The 27770-nt window shown below is 53.0% G+C and overlaps 1 protein-coding gene across 4 annotated transcripts in view; it reads right to left on the minus strand.

Moving 5' to 3' along the window:
• Positions 1-703: 703 nt before the first annotated feature.
• The window catches only part of CCDC120 (coiled-coil domain containing 120), a 38671-nt gene continuing 11604 nt past the window's right edge, over positions 704-27770 (minus strand). Inside the window, exons 1-10 of one of the 4 annotated variants that reach the window (XM_077329479.1) lie at positions 23264-23750; positions 12795-12930; positions 11720-11853; positions 9977-10090; positions 9346-9568; positions 8949-9008; positions 7293-7491; positions 5879-5983; positions 3875-4573; positions 704-2432 (exon numbers count right to left, since the gene is read on the minus strand). In XM_077329479.1, the coding sequence (XP_077185594.1) occupies positions 2342-2432; positions 3875-4573; positions 5879-5983; positions 7293-7491; positions 8949-9008; positions 9346-9568; positions 9977-10090; positions 11720-11853; positions 12795-12843 (1674 nt within the window). In that variant the 5' untranslated portion in view covers positions 12844-12930; positions 23264-23750 and the 3' untranslated portion in view covers positions 704-2341. Of the gene's footprint in view, positions 2433-3874; positions 4574-5878; positions 5984-7292; positions 7492-8948; positions 9009-9345; positions 9569-9976; positions 10091-11719; positions 11854-12794; positions 12931-22043; positions 22180-23263; positions 23751-27770 lie in introns of those variants that run through there. The other 3 variants (XM_077329480.1, XM_077329477.1, XM_077329478.1) reach the window with 3 other exon arrangements.

The raw sequence follows: 27770 nt of genomic DNA on the forward strand, positions 1-27770 counted from the left end.
AAGCAAGCTTAGAAATCAGAGGCGACGGTGCTCCTGCGCAGCTGCAGAGTTCACCCCTACATCCGCTGATTAACTATCGATGGGCCGCAATACTTTTGAGCTTGTGGAACTCTGCCACAAAATGGCCGCCACTTGAGGAGGAGCCAGCCACAAAATGGCCGCCACAGCTTACCTTCAGATAGACTGTGCTGGCAACTGCCGTTTGAGGGACATTTTACAAAATCCACGGAGCCAATTAAATCTCCAGTAGCCAGGGAGACGCCTCGCTGGGCGAAGGCCCCATATCAACCCATCCCCTTTCTAAAGACACTTGGCAGGGACCAGGAAAAGTGTTGTCGAGTGCCCTGGCGCCCACGGGCACCTCGTTGGGGACCCATGAATGACATCACGCCCCACCCATCAGGATGTCTGGAACAGGGCAAAGCTGTACCCAACTGATTAGAGCCCCAAATTCCCCCAGCCCCCCCCATAAACTACAGAATCCAAGGATCAAGTAATTATTGATGCGCCATTTAAATGCCCCTCCACGTGGTGGGCACCGGGTTGGGGACCCCTGCTGTAGCTGGATCACGGAGGTCTTGCTTTCTCTGAGCTCTCTAGCAGCAGACCCTTTTTAAGGATGAGGCCCAGGCCGGAAGGGTTACAGGGAGGAGGAGAACGTGCAGCGCCCCAAACCTTTATGTTAACCATCTTGGCACTAACCTCACTTTTAACCATCTTTATTATAGAAACCCTTTCCCCATATGCACAGTGCTCCGTTATACATTCAGAACCTCCCCCCTATACAATCTGTACATTAATGTAGATTTTAAAAGACGCACACACCTCTGGGAAGAAACGCGATCTCTTTGCATATGGGTGGTTGGGGGGGGGAGCTTTCTCCTCTCCTTTCTTCCCCCCCCCCCTCCACCCAGCCACACCTCGATCAGGATTCAAGAGCTCAAAACCAAGAGTTCAAGCACAGTGGCTATCCATGTGAAATTGTTGGAGAAATCACACTGGTAACATTTTTCCATTAAAAAAAAAAAGGACACTGTTTTATAAAATGAGGACGTATGGGAGAGAGAAGGGGGCAGGGGTGGGGGAACCAGTCTGGGAAAGTGTGAAACACGGGTGGCCAAATTATGTCTCTCCAGCTGTCCATGGACTACAATAACCATGAGCCCCTGCCAAGCAGGGGCTCATGGTTATAGTAGTCCACGGACAGCTGGAGAACCAGTTTGGCTGCCCCTGGGTGAAAGGTTCAGAACTGTGCTTTTCAAAGATCAGTGGGTAGCTTGGCCCATCACCATGTAAACATTTGCCGTATTTTGGTGGTTTCAACACAGAGGCCTTGCCCACCTGAGCAACCAAAAACCTGTGTGCACAAATGTTCTAAGTGCACATGCTTTCTTGTGTGCAAAGCCCACCAGAACAGTTGGAAGGAGTTGGGGGGCGCCCTACGGAAATGGGCTTCAGGTGAGCACCTCTTGCCCCCAACACTGCCTGCAAATAATTTAACAGAAACAGAATTCAGCCAGAGAATGGTGGGGACTACGGCAGCCATCCCCAGGCTCGGAAATGCCTGGAGATTTGGGTGTGGAGCGTTCAGAGAAAGGCATTTGGAGGGGAAGAGGGTACTCAAATGTAAGAATTTGCCCTCCCTGGCGGTCTTTTCTTCCAGGGGCACTAAATTTAGTTGCCAGGAGCTTGGCTGTAATTCGGGGAGATCCTCAGGGCTCAGCTGGAAGTTGGCAAGCCTAGAGGGGTTATAACGAGGGGATGTGGGCCCTCTCCCAAGTTGGCCTTTGGCGTAAGGGAGGACGCATAGGCGGACATGACGCATCTCCAGCGGAGTGACACCTGGGGGGAATTGATCTTCTGCAGGACCGATGCGAGTTGACGCTCTGTGCTCGTGGCGGTTGTAACAACAGAACAACAAAGTACACGCATACACAAAACACACGTGCTCCCCCGCTGCCCCGCAAGAAATCCCAAGGCCTTGAACGGCCACGTTTTGACAACTTCTTTGTGTCCGCAAGAGAGCACGGAAACAGTATTTGGGGGGGGGGGGAGCTGAGATGGTACAGCAGACACAGGCTCTGACATTTGGGGGGGAAGGGATCACAACGTGTAGGAATCAGGGGACGCGATCCTGCCCCTCCCCGCATGTTGCAAGCGTAACATGCAGTGGTCCATGCCCCTCTTGCACGCGCAAGCACACACCCCGACCCCTGCCAGCAGGGAGTCCCATGAGAACCGTGGCGTAGAACGCAGGAGAAAAGAAAGGACGGAAAGAGGCACCAGCAAGATCGACAGAAGAGAGGGCTGCAGCTCCCCGTGGGGGAAAAGAAAGCGGGTGTCAGACCAAGGTCCCCGGGGCCGGGTGCTCCGTGGAGTCCAGGGCGAAGGGGCCGGAAGTCTCGTCCGCGTAAAGTAGCTCCCCAAAGGGTCTGGGGAAGGCAGGCAGGAGTGATGAAGGAGGAAAAAAGAGACAGAGAGAGAAAGAAAGGATTAAACAGAGTCAGGAAGGAAAAACACCAAGAGTTAGATCAGGGGTCCCTCAACCTTTCTGAGCCTTTGACACAAACATGGTGGCCGCAGGAGGCGGAGTCAAGCTCAAAATGGCAGGGGGTGAGGTTATTCGTAATTCCAAATAGTGAATCAGCACAGCAACGTTACAAAAATCTGCACAACCAATCAGATTTCCAGTGCCCAATCGGAAACACTGCTGGGCTAACGTTGTCATCTGTCCCCACCCACAGGTGGGGCTACACAGGATGCGCCCTTCCCATCCCAACAGTGGCTGTAATATGCAAAACCTGCAGCATGCATGATTGAGCAGAATATAAAGACTGTCCTGCAGGGGGCAGCAGAAGGTGTGGATTTGGCATAGTTCTATCAGGAATGTCCTGATATTTTAAAAAATATCTTCTCCAGTGTCTCATTGGCCCAATTGGAAACTTCCTGTTCCTTCAGCACACTTCCCCCTGCCTGCTTCCTGAACAACAGACAGAATGACTGCAGGCGACAGAACAGTCAGTTAGGTCTCTCTCTCCCTCTTCTCTTTATATACAAAGTTGTTTCTGTCTTCCAAATAAAATTATTTTAGAAGAAGAGTTGGTTATTATATGCCACTTTTCACTACCAAAAGGAGTCTCAAAGTGGCTTACATTCCCTTTCCTCTCCCCACAACAGACACCCTGTGAGGGAGGTGAGGCTGAGAGAGCCCTGATATTACTGAAGAAGAGTTGGTCTTATATGCCGCTTTCTCTACCTGTAGAAGTCTCAAAGCGGCTTACAATCGACTTCCCTTTCCTCTCCCCACAACAGACACCCTGTGAGGGAGTTGAGGCAGAGAGAGCCCTGATATTACTGAAGAAAAAGAAGAGTTGGTTCTTATATGCCGCTTTCTCTACCTGTAGAAGTCTCAAAGCGGCTTACAATCGCCTTCCCTTTCCTCTCCCCACCACGGACACCCTGTGAGGGAGGTGGGGCTCGGACAGCTCCCGACAGGATTGTTCTGCGAGAACAGCGCTATCCGGACTGTGACTAGCCCAAGCTCACCCTGATGGTTACACGTGGAGGGTCCAGATTAGAAGCCACCACTCTTAACCACGGGACCAAGCTGGCTTTATGCCTTTCAAGCAGCCTGGTGCCCCCACCCCTTGCACATTTAAACTCTGCCACATCAACCATGCCCTTTCGGGAGAGAGAGAGAGATGAGTGCAGGAGATTTGTTAAGCTAGCAGCAAGAGAATGTCGGAGTAGAACCCCCAAACCCCCCCAAAGCCAAACATGAAAAGAGGGGTCAAAAAGGGCACGAGTGACCTTGGGAACCAGGCGTGGGGGAAGAGGGGATTATCGGGGCAGGGGACGGAAGCAGCCCCCATACCTGCCGTAGAGCGGCTGCCCAGCGTAGCTCAGAGAGTGGGGGAGCCCTCCTGGGCCACCGTAGTAGCCCATCTCCGGATGGGGCGGCACCGGTTCACAGTAACTGCGCAGCTGCTGGTGGACGGACTGGGCCTGCCCCCGTCTCTCTGGCGCCCCCCGCTGCCCGACTCCGGCGTTGCGCAAGTACCAGTCCCTGAGTCCCTCCAGGGCCAGGGCTTTGTGGAAGTTGCGGTGGGGGGGCACGGGGGGCCCGTAGCCCACCTCCCGAGACTGCTGGGGGGGCAGCAGCGGGCCGCAGGACTTGGTGCGGGCCGCCGGGCGGGCCCTGCGCTGCGAGGGGCTCTCGGGGAAAGCCGCCCACTCCGTCTGGGGGGGCCCGTCCCGGCGGGAGAGGTGCTCCCCGCCTCCCCAGCACCTGCGTTCCAGGTAGTAGTCCAGGAGGAGGTCGTTGTAGGGCGGGCGAGGGTTCCGGCCCGAAACGGAAGGCGTCAGGGCTTCTGTGCTTTTGAACGGGGGCGCCGTGGGCAAGAGGGGGTCCTCCGAAGGGGCCCGTTCGATCAAGGCCTCTGAGCTGTTGCTACGGCGTGTCCGGGCGGCGAAGACGGAGGCCCGGTCGGCGCTGGTGTCCCGGCTTGGGGGGCCGAGCTGGGAGTCGTGGCTGCCTGACCACTGGCGGGGGTAGAGCGCTGGGGCTTCAGATCTGCGGGGAGAGAGGAGAAATTGAGGCCCATGGTTCCCAAGCTGTGGGCCATGCAAAATCTGTCTGGGTGCGCTAAAGTTAGGGTCCCCAGGAGCACCACGGGCTTGCTGGTACTTTTTCTCAGACCTGCCAAATTTGGGGACTTCTGCTGGAGAGAGCTTCTGATTGGCCCACTGGAAGTCTGATGGGCTGTTCAGGAAAAAACGAAATGTTGTTTTGGGGTCAGTGCTCACGACAACCTCTCACTGCTTGGAGCCTCTATGGACTTCGGATGCAAGGTTGGTAGGGGCAACTGGAAAATCATTCCCCCAGGAGGCGGAGCCAAGCCCAAAATGTCAGGAGATGAGATTATCCTTAACTCCAATTAACAGTTTTGCAGCATGACGGGCAGAAGCTCTAGTTAAGATGGTTTTCTTTCAGACCCACAGTTTCTCTCCAGCCTCACTGTGAAGACGCTTCTGCCGAGGCGGCAGATTTCAAACAGCGAATCAGAAGCCGTCTTGTCATGCCCGCTTTTTAAATTCATTTGGCGGCCGTCAGGAGAGGTGCCAGCATTCACCGTGACGCGCTCGGGCACCAGGCTGAAAACCCTGGTCTCTAACCACGACTTTGTAATGGCTCTTTACCACCTCTGCACAGATTTCCATTTTTAATCAACCTGTGAAAATTCGATCTGCAAAAGCCTCTCTCTTCCCTTGTCCAGACAGATGCAAAATGAAATATCTGCATGCACCGACTTGTCCATGGTGTACACAGCGTGACCGTTGTTAACTAGCTGTGCTCTCTCTCTTGGATCCCTATGAGCCTCTGGAGCAGCTTTTGCATCCGGCTGTGGAGTCGAACTGAGAATCCCCTTTCTCAGGGTGCCCGCTGATGAATCATAGAATGATAGAACCATAGAGTTAGAAGGGGCCACACAGGCCATCTAGTCCAACCCCCTGCTCAACGCAGGATCAGCCCAAAGCACCCTAAAGCATCCAAGAAAAGTGTGTATCCAACCTTTGCTTGAAGACTTCCAGTGAGGGGGCGCTCACCACCTCCTTAGGCAGCCTATTCCACTGCTGAACTACTCTGACTGTGAAAAACTTTTTCCTGATATCTAGCCTATGTCGTTGTACTTGTAGTTTAAACCCATTACTGCGTGTCCTCTCCTCTGCACCCAACAGAAACAGCATCCTGCCCTCCTCCAAGTGACAGCCTTTCAAATACTTAAAGAGGGCTATCATGTCCCCTCTGAGCCTCCTTTTCTCCAGGCTGAACATTCCCAAGTCCCTCAACCCGTCTTCATAGGGCTTGGCCCCTTACCTGAACTGGTGGTTCCCACTGCAAGCATTTCTCGCCAGCACCGGCGTGGCTGGAACGCTGCGGCCCTCGAGGCTGGACACGCTCCTGGGGAGGGTGCGGCTTGGGCTGCAGGGGCAACAGAACAGAGAGAAAAGGATCAGGAGAGCAAGGGCAAGCCGGTCATTTAAGGTACCGATCCTGTGGCCGCATGGCTACAATAAGGTGCGCCCAGCGTGTTACGCCTAACGAGAGATTGTCACAGGGACTCACACCCATACGACAGCTCCAGTTCTGTTTAGAAGCAGGGGGTTGGACTAGATGACCCAGGAGGTCCCTTCCAACTCTATGATTCACCCTATAGCCAGAGAAGGGTTTTTTCTCAAGCAGCCAATTCTCCATGCTTCTCCGAATCAAAAACTACTAGGAAATAAAAGGAGTGGCCAAACTGAGGCTCTCCAGAGGCCCACGGACTACGACCATAAGCCCCTGCCAGCATAATGCTGGCAGGGGCTCATGGTCGTTGTAGTCCACGGAGCACCCCAGTCTGCCCACCCCTGCACTAGATGGTCCCCCTGGGCGGAAGGATTTCCGCCCATGGAAAGATTTCCGTCATTGGAACAGAACTTTCTCATCTTTTACCTCTTGCTTCTGGCTCCAGATGCCCCTTAAAATACTGTTCCTAGGGCAGCATAACGTTTCAAGTGGGGGAGGGACAGGGGGGACAAGAAAGTTACATTCCACAAGCCGAAATCATTTCAGGAGTGGAAAACTTCCCACCCTCCCTGAAACTCTCAGTTGGATCTAAGCCTGCCCTGATCCTCACATGCCACATAGAATCTCGGGGTGGTAAAAAAGCATTCTAGCGTTTCAGACTGGGAATAGAATAAGAGCTGGGTTGTTTTATACCCCGCTTTTCTTTTCCTATGGATCGCCAATGTGATTTTGCAACAGCTTTTACTCGTACACCCCCCTCGTGTACTAGGTTTTACTCATACTAGGTTTCCTAGCGACACACGTCCTTACATATTTATTTATATGTTATTATTTATTTATATTTATATGCCACCGCTCTCAAATGTCTCGCGGCGGTTTACAAATTCAATAAAAATACAGTAAAATCCCCTAAAATACCCCTTAATACAAAAATACAGCATAGCATAACAAGATGGCGAACAATAAAATACGAAACCTCTCTCTCATTCAGCATGGATCAGTAATGCTCTCTCACTGGGAGCAAGGAACCTAGTTGACCTCAATTTAGAGATCCTCAGAGGACAACACCGGGTACCGCCCTAGCCTCAACCATATGCCGGGCGGAAGAGCTCTGTCTTGCAGGCCCTGCGGAAAACTGACGACTCCAACAGGGCCCTTAGCTCTCCCTGGAGCTCATTTCACCAGCCCCCCCCCCCAAGGCCTGCAGGTGTCTTCCGCTCACCTGCTTGGGCTGGCGACCGAGTTCCTACGATCCTTGGCTTCACTGTAGAGATCCGGCTGCAGGAGCCGCCACCCGGGGCGTCTGTCGGGGCTGCTGGAGATGGCCCGCAAGTGATCGCGGGCTTTCGGAGGCGAGGGTCGGTCAGGGAAGGGGCCCTGGTGATTGGGGGCTTTGGAGGGGTGGAAGCCCTGAGGCTCCTCTGAGGACAAAGAGCAGCACATGAGAACAGCACATGAGTCCTGCATTGCAGAGCTGCTCCCGGAAGATTACCGACATAATAGCGGAAAACGGTGTCTGACGCAGGACAATTTTAGACGCAGGCAGCAAAACGGCTTGCCGCCTTTTGTTACTTTTACAACAGAATATAATATTTCACCTACAAGTCGCGGTTACTAGGAAAACACCACAAAAATCTTCTTTCGCTTGGACCGCAACGGAGGAAAGCTGTTGGGCAGAAATAACCGTTTTGCGTGTCCCGGCGGGTAAAATAAAATTTAAGAACAACGGCATGCCTGTTTGTTCACTGCACCTAAAAACTGTCCTGTTTCAAACACAATTTTCCTCGATTGACTTGGATTGTACCACTCGAGATGGCGGAGGGGCAATGCCCGAGAGCAGCGGCAGCAGCATATTATATACCCTTCCAGTGCTCAGGGTAGGTTACAGCCTTAAAAACATATACAAAGTCCTGCCCTCGACTTAAGTCCCATCTCCTCTCCTTCCTCCCGTTAGGCCAGCTATGGTGGATGTTCTTTCTGGCCTCGACCACAATCCTTGCGTCTCACAGGCCCTGCGGAATTGATTGAGGTCCTGCAAGGCCCTGATGTCTCCTGGGAACTCATTCCACCAGGCCGGGGCCACGGCCAAAAAGGCCCTGGTCCTGGTCGAGGCCAACTTCACCTCTTTCCGTCCGGAGACCCTGAGCAAGTGTTGTTGCACCAATCTTAGTGCTCTTGGGTGATTTTAAGGGAACCATGCTGGGTACCACTTACGTACCACACTGCCTGCAGCTTCCTTTCCCAGCACCCACCAAGAGCTGGGGGTGGGAGGTTGCCTGGGAGGACTTCTGATCAGCCACTGGAGATGACAGCATGAGGAAGCTTTCTGTGGGATTGAAGGTGAGGGAGGGCAGCCATTTTGTGGCTGGCGATGCTTCGTGGGGCGGCCATTTTGTGGCTAGTGACAATTTGTGGGGCGGCCATTTTGTGGCAACACCTGTGAGCTCAAGAAAGCTGAGGACCCCTCCTCTATTTTACAAAATTAGCTTCCGGCAGGCAGAAAGACCTCAAGAAGAAGGGTTACGGTGGGACGTTTTCCAGTGACATCAATTTAAGAGAGTTTTTTTGTCATCGTGCAAGGAGACCATTCGAACGCATGACTCTTGTGCTATAATCCGGTTTGGCCATGCAACACGGCATTCGTCAAGTCTGTCCCTGATGTGCGTCCCCTCCCCAGACACAGGCAGCAACTAGAATATTTCCTTCCCCACTGATTTAAAACGTATTTCAGACGCCCTGTGGCACTCAAGGCGGCTCATGGTGTAAACCCAATGCAATCGTTGTAAAGCACATTAAAGGGCAACCATTTCAAACCTTCGGGACTGACAGTACACAACAAGTGCATAAGTCAAACGCAGTTTGGACCTCTCACACTTACCGTTTTCGTGACTGGCCGATTCCGAAAGGGAGCTGCTCTCCGAATGGAAAGCTTCATCTGCTTCGGTTTTTGCCCCATCGAGGTTGTCCAGGAAGGGGAGAGAGGGATAAAGGAAACACAGGGGTGAAAAAACAAGAATAGGTGATAAACGAGAGCCGTAAAATATCAGGAAGAAAGGGAAGGCAGTGTACCGAATTCCCCACCTTGCCGAAAACTGTTCCGAGGACTCCACCCTTTTTCAGGCCCGTGAGCACCCCTACAATTCTCACACAACATGGTGGGTGTGTTCACAGAATGGCCGTCTTCACACGGCTGCCGCAGAATGGCTGCCAAAGCAAACCGCTCGACACCAGCGACCTTCAGCCGCAGAGCCGCAACAACACCCCGCTTGACTCACCGTGGCTGGCTCTTGGAGGGCCTCCTTTGCTGAGCCTCACCCGGCACTCCACCACCTGGATCTCGAGTTCCCGCAGGCGCTGGGCAGCGTCCGCTTGGACTTGCCTCCGGCGTCGGCGCTGCTCGGCCGTCAGCTCCGGGGCGACCGCCAGGCGTCGAGCTGCTTCCACCACCTGCTGCTGCAGCAACAGCTCGTGGGCCAGCTCCTCCAGGGGATTCGCTTCCTACACAAGAGGAGGAGCTGTCAACTGAGTGGACAGGTTTGTCAGCGCTGCCAGTGGGGGGATCTGGGGAAGGGAGCCGGGAGGAAGAACCCGACGTGCTGACATCCCCTGAAAGTGATGTCGGAATGTCGGGGGAGGACGCTCTGGCTTTTGGGCAAAACTCAACGAGAGAATTAGCTTCAAACCATAGAGTTTTGCCCACAAACCAGAGGGCCACCCCTTCTGACACTTCTTGGTGACGTCAGCAGGGCTGTGTTAATTTCCAGTGTTCTTCGGGGTGGGGGGGAGTTTGGGAGGGATGCATCCAAAAACGGGGGATCTCCGGGTGGAACGGGGTCCTGGAGACCCTGTCAGCTCCACCACCCGAATTCTCCAGGCCTCTTCTCTCTCTTTCTGCCGGCCACTCACTTCATTCTTTAGGGTGGCAGGGATGCGGTAGGCAGGTGCCAGCCTCCTTCGCACAGGTTGCGGCCTTTCGCCAGGCTCCAGTGGGTACTCCGGGGGCAGCTTTCCTGTCAGTTCCTGTCAGAGGGAGGGCAAGGGAAAGAAGCATCACGTAACCCAGACAGGACAAGGAATCCCAGTCAACGAGAGGCAATTCAGATACAAAATTCTGTACAAAGAATGGCAGGATTTTGCAGCCTATATTGACATTAGGAACATAGGCCTATCTGTGTTTGCCCTGCAGTGTGCTCTCACACCATATTTCTGGTGCTGTTGAGTGCTATTAAAGCCCAATGTGGACCGGGCTTCCTCTCATAGGGCTCTCCCAAAATTCTCAGATTCATTTGCGGGGCCTGTTCAATGGTGGCACCAGCATTCCGAAATTTTCTTCCTAAGTTATTTCCTTGGTTCCTTTGGCTTCTTGTACTTGCGTGAAGGGAGAACAATCACCTGCTTTCCAAATCCCTCCCCGTTTAGGCTGTCTAATTGCCAGTAAAGGTAAAGGTATCCCCTGTGCAAGCACCGAGTCATGTCTGACCCTTGGGGTGACGCCCTCCAGCGTTTTCATGGCAGACTCAATACGGGGTGGTTTGCCAGTGCCTTCCCCAGTCATGACCGTTTACCCCCCAGCAAGCAAGCTGGGGACTCATTTGACCGACCTCGGAAGGATGGAAGGCTGAGTCAACCTTGAGCCGGCTGCTGGGATCGAACTCCCAGCCTCGTGGGCAGACAGCTTCAGACTGCCTTTCTGCTGCCGTACCACTCTGCGCCACAAGAGGCTCATCTAATTGCCAGTATGTAGACCTTATACTGCAAATGTGTTTGTAAGAATGTATAGGGCATGCGTTCCCAACACAGTGCCCGCCAACACTATCCCATAATGTTTTCAGAAAGCAAGTGGGGTCAGGCGGGACCATTTCTCAGCCAGGACTGTGATTGGCTGTGCAGAATTTTAGCAAGACTGCTGGGGCGTCAGCCCCTCCTTCACCCTGTGACTAAACGTAAGAGGCAGCAACCATTTCGTGGTTGGCCTCACCAGCTGCAGTGGTTATTTCACAGCAGCCCTTTGGTGGTGGACGCCTTTATTCTGTGTCCAAAGAAGATGCCAAAAGGCTCAGAGAGTTTGGGGACGCCCTGCTGTGGGGGTATAGCAGTCCTCAAATTGTAGCCGCCTGGATGCCAGTCCCCAGGCAGGCCCTGAAATCGACGGGCACAACCCTTGGGGCAATGGCTCCGTTTCCGCCTAACCAACCTCACAGGATTGTTGTGAAGGGGTAAACAGGATTCGGCCACCCGCGGCTCCTTGGAGGAAGGGCGGAAACCAAGGTAGTGAATGAACGCACGGAACTTGCTTAATTATAACAAGGAATCTCCGGGTTTACTGGCGGCTAATTGCCGCATCGCTCACCCAGGAAGTCCCGAGTTCAAAACATGCCTCGGCCAAGAAAAGAGCAGACATTGTTAAGCTGCCATTTCTTTGCCTCATCCCCTTCCCCCCGTGTCATCTGCAAAGTGCGGACAATATGCCCGACCTGACAGCAAGATCATGTTTTGAACACATGGCAGCCTGGACTAAGGCTTGTTTCGACTCGGCTCGCCCGAAGGGCTCCAGGCTTGCGGGTGGCTCCTCCTGCAGGACCAGCACCCTCCCTTCCTCTGCCTCCTGCCCGCCCACTCCCAGCTCCTCGCCCCTCCGCCGGGCCTCACCGCTTCTTGCATGCACACCCGGCGCAGTTCCTTCAGGCGCAGGCTGAGCACCTGCTGAAGGGCCCGCTGCTTCTCCAGCAGCTCCTGAACCCGCTCCAGCCGTATCCGGGGGCAAAGCTCCCGCTGCAGAGCCTCTGTGGGGGGGAAAAGGCACAGATCAGACCAGGAAGGATCTGCGGCGGCCCAAGACACAGTGAGCCCTGTAGATCTGAACCGTGCCAAAGGCAGACTGGCAATCGACAAGCGAGGCCTGGAGCTCTCCTGGGGTTACAGTTGTTCTCCAAACAACAGAGGTCAGCTCCTCTGGAGAAATTGGCTGCTTTGGAGGGCGGGCTTTGTGGGCTTTGTGGCCTTGTGCCCTCCTTTGGTCCCACCCCAGGCTCCACCCTCCAGGTCTCCATGAATTTGCCAAACCGGAGCTGGCAGCCCAGCATTATCACCAGGCTCCACCCCGCAAGGAAGGGAAGGGTGGCAGGTGGCCAGGGGTGAGAATGAAAGAGGGAAGGGAGGAAGGAGATTGGAGAGGGAAGGAAGGAAGGAAGGAAGGAAGGAAGGAAGGAAGGAAGTGGATTGAAGGAAGGAAGGAAGGAAGGAAGGAAGGAAGGAAGGAAGGAAGGAAGGAAGGAAGGAAGGAAGGAAGGAAGGAAGGAAGGAAGGAAGGAAGGAAGGAAGGAAGGAAGGAAGGAAGGAAGGAAATTGGAGTGGAATGAGAAGGAAGGAAGGAAGGAAGGAAGGAAGGAAGGAAGGAAGGAAGGAAGGAAGGAAGGAAGGAAGGAAGGAAGGAAGGAAGGAAGGAAGGAAGGAAATTGGAGTGGAATGAGAAGGAAGGAAGTGGATTGAAGGAAGGAAGGAAGTGGAATGAGAAGGAAGGAAGGAAGGAAGGAAGGAAGGAAGGAAGGAAGGAAGGAAGGAAGGAAGGAAGGAAGGAAGGAAGGAAGGAAGGAAGGAAGGAAGGAAATTGGAAGTGGAGTGGGAGGGGAGGGCGGGAGGAAGAAAGGTAGGAAACTGGAAGTGGAGTGGGAAGGAAGGAAGGCAGGAGATTGGAAGTGTGCTGAGAAGGAAGCTAGTTAGTTACCGGAAGAGCTGTAGCTGGAGGAGTTGACCAGCTGCCCCTTCATCTCCATCGCTGGGAGACGGCTCTGCTTCCGAGGGAGAATCACTTTTGTCCAGGACCCATCAGGGTGCCCGACGGAGGGCTTCTTGGTGGGTTACTGCCACAAGGAGACAAGAGAAGCCACCAGTAAGGACAAGCGGATGACACTCCCGAGACAAAGGAAATAGGAGCTCAACAGGGAACATGAGGAAAGGCACCCAAGACCGAAAGCCGCAGATCCCCTTGTACAGGAACACACGTAGACATCAACCCAGCCCTTTGCACAAGTGGGACCAACACAGCCCCTGAGAAGGAAGGGTACCAAGACCATCCTTTGGAGCCTCTGTTAGCAGCTTGTGACAAAACAGAGATAAAGGAAGTGGCATTCAATTGATCCTATGCAGTTAATTGGGGAGCCTTCCCTGATTCGGCAACGTTAAGAGGCGGGTGGCAGCGTGGGGCAGTGGTTTTAGAGCGCTGGATGACGATCTGGGAGAATCCGGGTCAAATCTCTGCCCTGCCATAGAAGCTCACCTTGGACTAGTTTCTTTCAGCCTAGCCTACCTCACAGGGTTGTTGTGTAGGTAAGAAAACCAAAAAGAGGATAGTGGCGCAAAACGCGACAGACGTCACCAACAAGCAGTTAGGAACCAAAAGGTTAAAAACACAGACGGAGCCCATCGGCCTAGGTGGCTGAACATGGCAGTTGCTCATGGGAATTGTAGTCCATGGACATCTGGAGAGCCCCAGTTTAGACACCCCTGCCATAGGCAATTTGTAATTTCAATGGTTAGCCTCTGGGCCCTGCCTAACTTTTTAACTTCTCAACTTGATGCGTTTTGCACGGTAAATATCAATTTAATTTGTATATACTTAGGATTTATGGACACCTAACCTTTTTTGTTGTGAAGGGAAGTTGAAGGAGAGGAGAACTATGTCATAACCCACTTGGAGAGAAAAAGCAGGGTGCAAACAGGCCAATCCCACAGCAGGCTGACCACTTGACAAGCAGATCCCAGGTGGATCCTCTCTCCTCCATTCTGTGGGGAACTCAACATGGTGAGCCAGCCTGGTATCGCAGCTGGCGTTCCAGCCCAGGTTCGGCAAACCCAGGTTCGAATCCTCACTCTACCACTGACCCTTGCCGAATGACCTTGGGAAAGTCCTTCAGCCTAATTTACGTCATAGGGCAGCTGAAAGAGCAAAAGGGAGACAAGGAGAGTTATGCAGGCTACTTTGGGTCACGGCGGGGCAGAAAGGCAGGGCATGAATTTAAAGAAGGAAACATCATCTTTCCAACCCTGGAAACTGCAAGTGAGCCTGCCACTGTGCATGCCCGCAGCACGGGGCTGTAGGACCAAAAGCCCAGGGCCGTTCCCCAGAGAAGAGGCCTGTCTTTCACAACAGGCCTGCCACAATGCTGGGAGGTCACCTCCGACATCCCGTTCTGGGCACTCTAACCCTGCCCCACGCGGGAGAAGGTGGGCTCCAGTCCGGATTAAAGAGGCACCTGTATTTTGCGGGGCTGCAAGAAATGTGCAAACGCGTCGCTTGCCACAGGCCTCCGCTAATTGCAGGGATCCTGCCTCTGCACAAGGGCGCCTGCATTCTGCAATTACAGTCCTAATGGGCTGTTTGAGATACATATTTCCAAGCGTGCGGTTTCGCCATGCCCTCGTGAGAGCGCACGCCGCATGTAAATAAGCATTTGCATACATTAAGTGGATTGCTCTCGTTGAGGGCTTCCTTAATAGATGGCTCTCCTACCCCCGGAGGGAAGAGCAACCCGGAGGGAGGGGGGGAGATATATACATCGTGTTTCCTTTACACTTTCATAAGCATTCTCCTTTCAGCGTAAATATACCAAGCCGGTCGATTGCTTTAAAAGGCTTCCTCCGCCTCCGTTTTGTCCTCACAACCACCTTGCGAAGTAGCACGGATGGAATGAAAGAGCAATCGGCCTGAGGCGAAGGGGCAGAGCCTCTGCTTGGCAGGCACAAGGTCCCAGGTTCAGTCCCCGGCATCACCACTGGAAAGGACCAGGGACTAGGTGATAGGGAAGACCTCTGCCTGAAAACTGCTGCCAGCCTGGGTTGGCAATACGGAACCTCAAGGGATTGAAGGTCTGATTCAGTAGGAAGCTGCATCATGTGACTGTTTGCTGCCTTCAAGGTTCATCCAACATTCTTACCCCAATGGCTCCTAGGGCAGCTGCTCGCACTCGCCTCCCTTCCTTACCCGCAGCTGACTCCGAGGAAAGGGGGGTCGAACTTCCTTGCTCCTAGCTCTACCTCCTTGCTCCAAGCGAGCACCCCCCCCCATAAATGCAGCTCGGTGGGAAGTCCGGGGGCAGGAGGGAAGCTGGCCGGTTCCCTCCCCTGCGTTTCTGGGCCCCGGCCAAGGTCCACAGCTGCTTCCCTTTTGAGAGCCACGCGAGGGCCAAGCCCAGTGGGGAGTCCGGAGAAAACAGTTACATCACTAATCCCAGGCTCAGCAGAGATCAGAGCCGCTCTCTGTGAACCACACCGCGAACGACACCCCTTTCAGGTAGGGCAGCTCCGTAGCAACACGGTTCCGTGAACCAGAACGCATACCATTGCCGCCTTTGTGTCTTTGGCAGCGGCGGTGGAAAGGCCGTCATGTGGCAGCTGACTTATGGCACACCCTCACAGGGTGTATGACGGCAAGAGGCGATCAGAGGTGGTTTGTCACTGCCTGCCTCTGCGTGGTGACCCTCGGCTGGGTCATCCAGCCCAACCTTCTGCACTCTGCAGGACACTTGCTACCCATCGCCCATCCACTGGCCCCTGCCACCCCCTTGAGCCTTCACAGAATCAGCCTCTCCAGCCTCTGCTTAAAAATCTCCAAAAATGGAGAATCCACCACCTCCCGAGGAAGCCTGTTCTACTGAGAAACCGCTCTGACTGTCAGGAAGTTCTTCCGGATGTTTAGACGGAATTTAGAATCATAGAGTGGGAAGGGACTTCCTGGGTCATCTAGTCCAACCCCCTGCACTACGCAGGACACTCCCAACCCTATCGCTCCTCCCTTCCAACAAATGTCAGCAGGCGATCACATATTAAGCCCTTCTAATTTCCCAATCCCCTCTTTCCCCGTTCAGCCGGAGGCCAAGCTTTCTCCCATTGGGGGGATCCTCCGATGGAAACACCGGAACTCCACCCTGGCCTCAACCATACGCCAGGCGGAAGAGCTCCATCTGGCAGGCCCTGCGGAAAGCTGACAACTCCAGCAGGGCCCTTCACTCTTCTGGGAGCTCATTCCACCGGGTTGGGGCCAGGTGAATGTTCTGGGGGACCGGGACGACCAGCAGATTCATATCCGCAGAGCCCTACAATGGGCATAAGCAACCAAGCAGTTCTGCAGATAAGTGGGAAGAAAATCCTACGGAACAACTCTCTAACGATCCAAATACCAACTCGGGACAAGCTGGCTCATATTCCCAGACCGGACGAGATCGGGCTAGCCTGGGCTATCTAGGTCCCGGCTCCCTTTCCTCGCCCCGCACCTTTTACTGCCTGAGATGTCTGCCAATAAGCCAGGGCCAAATTCACACCGTACCCCTCATTGCTTCCCCCCCCCCCCCGCCGTGAGCCGAATTCACCCCACTGGACGAGAGAAGAGGAAGAAGGAAGGCCCGGTTTCCATCTCGGCCAGTGGCCTGTGTTTTTCTCCAAAATGCAGGCAGCGATTCCTTTCATGTGACTGTTCAGCGTCAACACCTTCTCTCCCTCCCTCCCTCCCTCCCCCCAGCCAACCTCCGCCCGCCAGCCTGCTCTCAGGAAGACGATCACGGCCGCGGCTCCGTCGGCAGCAGAAGGAAGAGACGCGTGTGGCCGTCCGTAATAATAGCATGCGCCAGGCCAATGCGCAGGGGCCACCCAGGCCACGAGACGCGTCAACCTGCGCATTTCTGGTTGCACAGCCGGTGTGTGGCAGAACCGAAATGCGCAGGTGGAGGCTGATGGCTCAGAGAGATCATCTGGGACAGGGCAATAAGAAGCCACAAGGTGCGCACGTTTAGGAAAACGCAGGGACAATATTTTCCTTGCAGAAACACTGGAAATGTGGAGACGCTCTTGAGAAATTCCTGCGCACCGTGCCCTTTTTCTGGAATGAATGCAATGTTTTTTTACAAGGTCGATTTGGCCACTCCGCAGGACAAAGATCTGATCTGAAACGCCACGAGAGACACAACATCTGCTAATCACTGCTGTCGTGCGTGCTGAAGCCGTGTGCAAGGTTTTGGAGGAGGTGTATATTTTGGGGTTCAAGCGGGACCAATTTTGTCCTGCAATCACCAGGCCGTAATGTGCGCATCGTGGCAAGAGCTTGGCTGTTTCAAAGCGTTCTCAAGTTTAATTCGAAACGCACATAACACTCCTGGGTCTATTGCAACCGCATGAGTCTGTCTCAGGCTGAGTGTTGCGGAATTTGTGTTCCGTTTCCTACTCTTTATTGTTCTCTACCTGTTGGACGGTGGAGAACTGAGACGCATGCCCCAAGGGAAGAAAGGATACAGCTGTCTTTCACAGCTCCCTCGCTCTCCGCTTGTAGAAAGCTAAAGGCTAAAGGTTTTAAAGGTTTCACCCTGCCAACAAAAGTGCGTTTAGTCAAGGCTATGGTCTTCCCAGTTGCAATGTATGGCTGCGAAAGCTGGACCATAAGGAAGGCCGAGCGTCAAAGAATTGAGGCTTTTGAACTCTGGTGCTGGAGAAGACTCTTGCGAGTCCCTTGGACTGCAAGGCGAACAAACCGGTCAGTCCTAGAGGAGATCAACCCTGACTGCTCTTTAGAAGGCCAGATCCTGAAGATGAAACTCAAATACTTTGGCCACCTCATGAGAAGGAAGGACTCCCTGGAGAAGAGCCTAATGCTGGGAGCGATCGAGGGCAAAAGAAGAAGGGGACGACAGAGAATGAGGTGGCTGGATGGAGTCACTGAAGCAGTAGGTGCAAACTTAAATGGACTCCGGGGAATGGGAGAGGACAGGAAGGCCTGGAGGATCATTGTCCAGGGGGTCGCGATGGGTCGGACACGACTTCGCACTTAACAACAACAAAGGTTTTAAACTAAACTATGTTCATGTCATAAGCAGGCCAAGTTTTACAATATTCTTTGCTAACTAAATGATAAAGGATGCATGTTTGGTCATTAAAGCAGGATACTAAGTTTGAAGTTAACAAGAGATGCATATAATTTTTTTAAAAACCACACACACATTTCTTTTTTCTTTGGGAAAATGTTGGTCCCAAAGATATGTCATCACCCTCCCGCCATACACACTTTAAAATTTCTGGAAATTTTACAGGTTTAATGGTGGCGAGCACTTGGAAGGGCGCTCTCCTTTGCCTTCATGTTCTAGCAGGGAATTCTGCGAGGGTGGAAGAGATTCCGTTTTGGACAGGCGGATGTCCTGCCCAAGGCTGGAACGGGGAGCATTTGGGGTCCCCCTCCAGCCTGAGACCCTCAGGAAGTGCCCCTTATTCCTGAAAGCAGGCCCCTTCGGTAGGGAAGAGCAGAAGCAAGGGGAATGGGGGATTCTAGCTGAGGAGACCCTAAGGATCGCACAGGCCAGGGGTCTCCAAGGAGGTGCCCGAGGGCGCCACAACACCTGCAAGGTGTATTAGAAAGTAGGTGGGTCTTTTGTCCAGGACGCCTTTTGAAAGGCTGTTCTGATTTCTTTAAAAAAACAACTTTGCTTTGGCAGCTTCTGTATATCAGCAGACGGATATCTACTGTCCTACTGAAGGTCACCTGAAGGTTGCCCAAAGACTGACAAAGATCGGGGACCCCTGATGCGGGACAAAGAGAGCCCCAGAGCCGTTCAAAGCACTGGTGAGTCCTTCCCCCAACCGTTGATCGCACAAGGCCAGATTTCACGTCTGCACCAATGAGGGCTAGAAGCATGCCTGATTTCTACAAAACAAATGCAGCCTTAGAACCTTGAATGTCAAGATTCCATGCCGAGTATCACAGTCTGCTTGCATGACATGGAGAAATGAGCATAATCCAAGCGTAGGCTGCTAGCCACACGAAACTAAACACAGGTAGCAGAACCGTGCCTTCCAATTTTGGATCGGTGCCAACCAGCTTTCCCACAGGTGAGAATCAGAGAAGGGTGGGGGGGGGGATTCCTTTTGAACACCCAAAAAAGCCATGCTCCGAATCTTTGCCACTTTGGGGAAATGTGGGAGTCCGGGCCAATCAGGCCAATTAGAGGCCGATCCGGAGGGGGGAGCCCGGCCGGCTGGGCGAGATGGCATTTTGATGAGCTGCCACGGTAATGCCTGGGCAGAGTTCGGCAGGTGGAGCCCTTCCCCGGAAACCCTTGTGACACCTGGGTGACGTCACCTTGGCAGGGCGCCCATGGCAAAAGTTCACCTAATCCCCAGACAAGCGTCAAAGCGGGCAGGACTCAACACATCCCCCCCGCCCAGGGTCGCTCTTCCCTACACGCCTCCTTTCCCTTGGCAACTGGTCATTTCCGACGCCGAGTCCTCTCTGCAAAAACCTACGCCCAAGAATCCGGGTTTCTAAGAAGGGATCCCCTTCCTCGCTCAAGGATCAAGTCCCTTGGGTATTTTCGACCTTCCCGGGCTCTATCCGGAAACGGTTGGCAAAGGAAGTGCCTCTGAGCCTACACGGACAGCTTTTCCACCACCCACAAGGTGAACATAATTCACGGGCGGAAAGGCGAGCAGCTTCCGCACCAAAGAGAGCAGGTTTAGAATCCAGCTCTTTTCCCGGCAGAAGGGAAACGCTATTTCATGGCCTGACCTTGTTCTCTCGCCCTGGGGGTATGTGTGTGTGTGTCAAGGATCAAACCGGGCCATTCCGGTTCCTAGTCGAACCCTGACCCTTGACCCACGGAGCCCCCACTAGGGTGAAAAATGCGGTCAAATAAACGCTTTGAAAACGACACTCAAAAAGTAGACGCGAAGCAAGACGCTCCAGGAAACCAACTGCAGGCAAGCCCTCCCTCCTGCAGCTCTTTTGACGTTTGGTTTGGAGTGGCGAGGAGAAGAAGCCAGCTGCTCTAGCAATTGATAGAGAGCGGGGATGCAAAACCAGAAATGTTGCAAGTTTGCGTCATAGAGTTGGAAGGGACCTCCTGGGTCATCTAGTCCAACCCCCTGCACGACGCAGGACACTCAGAACCCTGTCGCTGAGTGAGAGTCCCCAGCTAACAGCCTGGCACAAGACCTCCTTTCTGATCCAGGAGGGAAATAAATTGTTTATCCTGCCACAGACTCCGCCAGCAAGGTGGGAACCTGGGTTATGATGCCCCGTTTCAGCTACTTTTAACCTCAGTCTTTCCCTTCTGTGAAATGGGAAGATTAGTGGCTAGATTAGTGGCTAGAACTTCAGCTTTGTATACAAAAAGTCCCGGGGCCAATTCTGGCAAAAAGGGGGTGGGTGGAAGTAAAAGCCCCCCCCCCCCCCGAGACCCCAGTGGGCTACGGCCAGTCTGAGCAGACACAAGTGAAGTCGATACATCAAAGGTCCCGTTCAGTTCTGCACCTTCACGGACTTTTACGAAAACGTGGGCTCCTAAAGCATTTTAACGTGTTTATATTAATAATAATATTTCATAATCTCTATAAGGAGGATCAATCAGCCTTTTCTTACCACACCGGGGGAATCGGGATTCGAACCCAAGACTTTGCACCCTCTCTCTTCGCTTCTGTGCTGCCCCAACTATACACACAATTAATCAAGAGGTCTGGATTAGAAAGGGCATCAGCCTGAATTTTTGGTGCCAGGGGGGGGACAAGGCTGCCGGGATTTTCTCTGCTCTGCCGTCAAGTCACAGCTAAAATATTGGGTGGAGAGGCTTTCTGGGCAAGTGAGAACCAGAGGAGGTTGGCCATCCCTTTCCTCTCCAGAGCCTTCCTTGGTGGGCTCCCACCCAACAACTGACCCTGTATAGCAGGGGTAGTCAGCCTGTGGTCCTCCAGGTGTCCATGGACTACAATTCCCATGAGCCCCTGCCAGCAAACGCTGGCAGGGGCTCATGGGAATTGTAGTCCATGGACATCTGGAGGACCACAGGTTGACTACCCCTGCTGTATAGCTTCCAATGTATGGTGACCCATGCAAAGGACTTCCAGGGCAAGTGAGAAAGACAAGAGGTTGGCTCCAGCCTTTCCTTCCAGCCCTGCCTTCCCTCCCTCCTGGCATTAGTATTACCCTCTTAAACCTAGATTTCTTAGGGTGGGGGAGCTTCTAGATTTCTTAGGGCGGGGGGGGGGCTTCTAGATTTCTTAGGGCAGGGGGGCTTTCCCCCCTCCTCTTCCATGCAGCCCTCCCCCAAGGAACCCTCCACCCCTCCCCTCTCCCATCTGGGGAAATCCTGCTACAAGGAAGGTAAAATCTTTTAATTCCCAGGTTTACACAAACACACAAACAGCCCAGTTTACCTATGGACTCAGCAGAACTCAGGGGGTCTGCCCCATAGATGCCCCTGGCTTGAAAGGAGAAGGCCGTTTGGGCTGCTGGAAGAAGGGGTGGGGGGTGGGAACACCCGCTTCTAAAATTCTAAAATAACAGATCACCTTAATTGTATATATTTATATATATGCAATTTATATGCCACCTTCCCCACACCCTAGATTAATGGATACTACTATTCAACCGAACTGATATTAACATAATAACAACAGAGTCCAGTAGCACCTTTATGACCAACAAAGATATAATAGTAATAATAATAGTAATAATAGTAATAATAGTAATAATAGTAATAATAGTAATAGTAATAATAATAATAATAATAATAATAATAATAATAATAATAATAATAATAATAATAATAATAATAATGATGATGATGCTGGGGTAGACTTCTCCCTCCCCCAACAACCCCAACCCCAAAGCACAACCATCCAGACTCCCCCCCCCCCCCCCCCCGTCCAGGCTGCGCTTCGCCTCCCCGGGAGTCGCTCCGGAGTCGCTCCGCATGGAAGAGCCCAGCCCAGCCCGTTCGCACCAGGAAACAAAAGCAGGAAAAGCGCCGCGGGGTCACGTCCTTCCCATCCCCCGGCAAGCCGCCCGCGACACTCGGCGCAAACTCGGCTGAACTTTTTGCAACCTCGCCTGAACTTTTTTTCCTTTTTTTGGGGGGGTGGGGAGGCTTTGAAGTCCCTCCCTCCCTTTGAAGTCCCTCCCTTTGAAGCCCCCCGCGAGCCCCCCGCGAGCGCGGCGCCTCACCTGCCTCTGCCCAAAGCTGCAACGGAGGAGGAGCGGCGGGAGCGACGCCCAAATCCAGCCCGCTCCGGCGCCGGGCGAAAGCGAAGTGGCGCAGCCGTGCCCCAGCCTCGCCAGCCCGCCTTGGGAGGGGAGGGGGGGTGCACGATGGAGGGAGGGGCCAGCCCTTTAACCCCCGCCTCCCCGGGGCCTGGCCTAGGCTCCAGCAGCCCCGCTTAGGGGCAGGACTGACCCGGGGGGAGAAGGAGGGGACTGTGCCTGGGAAGGTGGACTCGATGGCCTTAGTCCCCCCCCCCAAAAAAAATCCAGGGATTTCCCAACCTCGATTTGGAAAATGCCTCGCAGTTCCGCAGCAATAGGGTCTGGGCTTCCTCCCTGCGGGGCTAGCTTTCTGCTTGCAAGGTGGGCGGTGGGTAAAGCGGTGGGGCTGCCCGCCTCCAGGCGGGTCCTGGGGAGCCACAATTTGGCCCCAGTTTGCCGCGCTCCCTCCCCAGAGGCCAACCCCCTCCCAAAAAACCTCCAGGAATTTCCCCACCCACGTTTCGCAATGCAGAGAATTCTTCACCTGCCGAGGCGGAGATTCCCTCCTTCCTCCTTTGCATGTGTCAGTCGCAAGAAGGGAGGTTCCGAAGACCCTGTGGCCATTGACCTGGAAGTTGGGAGATTTCGGAGCGGAGAATGCAAAGGACCGGGTTCGAGGCAGGCTGGGGCTTCAGCCAGCATCTAACGCCGAAGCTGCCTTTTTCTCCAGGGGAACTGGTCTCCGGTCCTCTGGAGCTCCACTGCAATCCTAGAAGATCTCCAGACTGCAACTGGAGGCTGGCGACCCTGAGCATACTAAAACAGGGTTTCAGACAAGGGCCTACCTCGCAGGGTTGTTGTAAGGGTAAAACAGGGGAAGGCAGGACCAGGAATGCTGCTCCGAGTCCCGGCTTGGAAGAAGAGGTTTTTAATGACGAACCTTGTCGATTCTGTGCATTCATCCTGGACACAGCTGGGAAAAGGGCACTCTGCACGCGCTCAGAGGCACTTGCCTTCACACATCCCAGATCCAAACCTGAGCCCTGGATGTTCAAACTTACTGGCACCCTCCCACCCCCCAAATCGAAGTCACGCTGTCCTTGACCAGGGAAGGGGCGCGGCCCCACCCTCCCCACAGGCAAAGGAGAAAGGGACACATTATTAATAATCGATGCACAGTAATCCAACCCGGTGAGTCCTACCTGAGCACACAGAATGAGTCACGGCGGGTCCGGGGTACGACGAACTCACACGGAAGTGACGCAGACACTGTGGTGTGCTGTCTCACTGTGCACAGAGCCAAATATGCGCACCGGGCCAGCCACAAAGCCACAACGCCCCACGGGGCACCAATGTACACGGGGTTTGAATAATCTCCTGGAATGACGGCAGATCTCTGGAGGACAGAAAACAGTTCCCCTGCAGGGGCTCTGCGGCCTTCTGCCCCAAGTCTCCCCCTGCAACTCTCCCGGGGGTCTTGACCTACAATTGGCAACCAACATTGACCTCCATGCGCAGTGGCCGACCCCCATGCGCAGTGGCCAATTTGAGGCTTCCCAGATGCAAAATCAAATTCATAAGTCCATGCTCTGCTAGCCTTGTCTAGAGGTTGTTTCTCCCCTTTGCGCAACAGGGGACCGGAGGCTGGTTCGTGACCATGTTCAGGGGATCGGGACCATTCTCTCTCTCTCTCTCTCTCTCTCTCTCTCTCTCTCTCTCTCTCTCTCTCTCTCTCTCTCTCTCTCTCTGAGATTGCTTCATTAAAGGGCTTGGGGGTGGCCTAGAAGCCTGAACTGAGCCAATGCAAACCATAGGCGTGGACATATTTCAGATGGTTCTCCCACGGCAAATCCCGCCCGGATATGCCACGCCGGAGGGTGGAGGACAACCCCGTATTTGTTTTTTTGTTTTTGCAATAGGGATAGTGCTGTATTACTGATTGGGGCATTGAAACGTACCCAAAGAGGGTGCCCCTACGATGTCGGCTGAAGTGGTACAGCCCCAAGTAAGCCACCTCACCCAATGTTATCTCAGTCCTGGTCTACTTGACACCTGAAGCCTTGGAATGGGGCTGTACCATTGCCAGCCGCGGGGAGATACAGTTTTCGAGGGCTGCTTTAAGAAAGGACGGACGTTACAAGAAGCCTGCTGGATCAGACCAGGGTCCATCCAGTCCAGCCTCCTGTCTCACACTGAGGCCAACCAGTTCCTCTGGAGGGCCAACAACACGGCAGAGAGGCTGAAGCCTTCAAAAGAATATAGGAAGAGCCCTGCTGGATCAGACCAGGGGTCCATCCAGTCCAGCATCCTGCCTCACACAGTGGCCAACCAGTTCCTCTGGAGGGACAACAGCAGGGCAGAGAGGCTGAGACCTTCTCCTGATTTTGCCTCCTGGCTCTGGGATTCAAAGGATTAATGCCTCTGAACGTGGAAATTCCCCTCAGTCACCAGATCTAGTAGCCCAGCCCAACAGACCTCCAGCAATCTACCTAGTCCCCTTTTAAAACTGTTTACTCCTGTGGCCATCACTACATCTTCTGTCAGCAAATTCCACATTTCAATCCTTTTCCTTGAACGAAAAAATCTCGCAAGAAGAAAAGTAGCAGGTCAAGGCCAAAAGATGCCAGCTCACGTCTGTTCCCTGTGCAGCTAGTGTTTATTTACTTATCATGCAGCAAGCTAGTTTTCTACTTTCAATCTATGCAACTCGCACACTCTTGCAGTCTGCAATGAAGTCTATCTTGCCCATTCAAGACCCTGCAACTCTTGGCGTGCCATGAACCACTGGGGGAGGGGGTTTGACTTTGGCCTTTCCCATTTCCAAGTAGGGAAATGTAGCAGAGCATCCAGACAGAGGCGGGGTTCAGCCAGGTAAGAAGGCAAGGTTCACTTCAAAACACGGGCGCTTTGCAAGTTGACCTGCCCAAAGGCACTGACCCCCCCCCACCAACAAGAAGACAATGACAAGGAATGTCCAGCACAGCAAGGGTTAATCCCCCCCCTCCTCCCAAGCTGGGCCTTGCTGTTCCCACCCTTGTGTCCTGGGCAGATGGTTCAGGCCAGCTCTAGGTGCTGTTCTGGTGTGTTTGTCTTTCGGCTGGGATGAGATCAGATACTGCACATTCCTGGCTCCCTGCCCTGCAGGTAAAATGACAGAGGAGGCCAGCCACATACACACACAGTACACAACACACACACACACCCCTCTCTGCCATTCCTCTTCCTTCATCTCCCAGCGCCTCCTTGTGGCGGTCCATCTCCCTTCACCACCAAGAGTCAAGAAATTTCCTTTTACAGACTTTAGAGCAGAAGCAATTCTATGGCGGGCACCAGATTCAGGGTCTGAACTTGCAGCAGAATAGTTAAGTGGGTAGGGAATTGGTTAGAGAACCGCACTCAAAGAGTTGTTGTCAATGGTGTTTCATCAGACAGGAGGGAGGTGAGTAGCGGGGTACCTCAGGGCTCGGTGCTCGGCCCGGTACTTTTTAACATATTTATTAATGATCTAGACTAGATGAGGGGGTGGAGGGACTACTCATCAAGTTTGCAGATGACACCAAATTGGGAGGACTGGCAAATACTCCGGAAGATAGAGACAGAGTTCAACGAGATCTGAACACAATGGAAAAATGGGCAAATGAGAACAAGATGCAATTTAATAAAGATAAGTGTAAAGTTCTGCATCTGGGTCAGAAAAATGAAAAGCATGCCTACTGGATGGGGGATACGCTTCTAGGTAGCACTGTGTGTGAACGAGACCTTGGGGTACTTGTGGATTGTAAACTAAACATGAGCAGGCAGTGTGATGCAGCGGTAAAAAAGGCGAATGCCATTTTGGGCTGTATCAACAGGGGCATCACATCAAAATCACAAGATGTCATAGTCCCATTGTATACGGCACTGGTCAGACCACACCTGGAGTACTGTGTGCAGTTCTGGAGGACTCACTTCAAGAAGGACGAAGATAAAATTGAAAGGGTACAGAGGAGAGCGACGAAGATGATCTGGGGCCAAGGGACCAAGCCCTATGAAGATAGGTTGAGGGACTTGGGAAAAGGAGGTTGAGAGGGGACATGATAGCCCTCTTTAAGTATTTGAAAGGTTGTCACTTGGAGGAGGGCAGGATGCTGTTTCTGTTGGCTGCAGAGGAGAGGACACGCAGTGATGGGTTTAAACCTCAAGTACAACGATATAGGCCAGATATCAGGAAAAATTTTCACAGTCAGAGTAGTTCAGCAGTGGAATAGGCTGCCTAAGGAGGTGGTGAGCTCCCCCTCACTGGCAGTCTTCAAGCAAAGGTTGGATACACACTTTTCTTGGATGCTTTAGGATGCTTAGGGCTGATCCTGCATTGAGCAGGGGGTTGGACTAGATGGCCTGTATGGCCCCTTCAAACTCTATGATTCTGTGATTCTATGATTCAGAACAAAATCTGAATCCAGGGCCCCCTTGAAGACACAGTTTAATTCTGGAGATGAGCTTTCATGTGCCTGCATACTTCTTTAGATAGATTCAGGAGGGGAGCCAAGTTGGTCCGAAGGAGGAGAATAAAATCTGAGTCCAGGGAACCTTTAAGACCAGAGAAGTTTAATTGGCATCTTAGCTTTCCTGTGCATGCACACTCCTCCAGGTAGAATCAGGTGGGCAGCCCTGCTGGTTTGAAGGAACAGAACAAAATCTGAGTCTGGTGGGACCTTTAAAACTGGCAGAGTTTAATTCTAGGTGTGAGCTTTCATGGGCAGACACATTCCTTGAAATAGATGCCGATGGGCAGCCATATTGGTCTGAAGCAACGGAACGAAGTCTGAGTCTGGTGGGGCCTTTAAGACCAGCCAAGTTTAACTCTGGGGCTGATTCTGTACTTACCTTGTATTTTCCGTTGTGGTTCCAGCTGAATTTAGATTGATTTGAACTCGGGTCTCCCCTCCTCCCTTATTGAAACAGAAAGTATTCTGCACTTGATTGGGGAAGCTCAGAGGGGGAGGAGAGGCAAGCAAGGGTCTCTTTCTTTTCCTCAACAAGGAGGGGGAGAGGATTGGAGACAGCGGAGGAGAGGGAAATAACAAGAGGCAAATCTCTGCTGAGAGAAGTTAAGGCTTCTGCAGCACAGTCACTTTAAGGGAAGCCTTTCAACCAGAAACTAGGAAGTCTTTGAACTGATGCCCTGGCCAATCAGGGAAGACTGCTTGAGGCACGGAGAAGGAAGTTAATTCGCAAAAAGGAGACATCTACACATTTACTCATGGCGGTTTTTCAAATATCGAGGCTTATATCCACTCCAGGATATTGTGGAGGAAAGGTAGGGTCACCATGAATCAATCATGCATGTTGCAGATGGAAAATTTAAAGCGCCCGAAATCACAATGGAAATCGAATTCAGTGTAGACTGCGGGGATTTATTCAGTCTAGAAGTGGGTAAAAAGCCCCGTGCAGATTACACCTGGGTGTAAACTTCAGTATGCACGCACAATTTGATAGGTGGACATGCCCACTTACTGACTACTACTGGAAAACAAGACACTGGATTGCATGGACTTAGGGTTGCAAACCTGCAGTGACCGGGAAGAGGTCCCCCAAAAAATAAACAGCAATTTTGGAATTATGGGATTGTGCTCTCTGGCAGGAGCACCCCGCACGGGGCCCGTGGGCACCAGAGTGCCCACCAACACCTTTTCTGGTGCCCACCAAGTGACGTTTTATGAAAGGGTG

This window comes from Paroedura picta, chromosome 3 (genome assembly GCF_049243985.1).
Source record: "Paroedura picta isolate Pp20150507F chromosome 3, Ppicta_v3.0, whole genome shotgun sequence".
In the NCBI taxonomy this organism is placed as follows: domain Eukaryota; kingdom Metazoa; phylum Chordata; class Lepidosauria; order Squamata; family Gekkonidae; genus Paroedura; species Paroedura picta.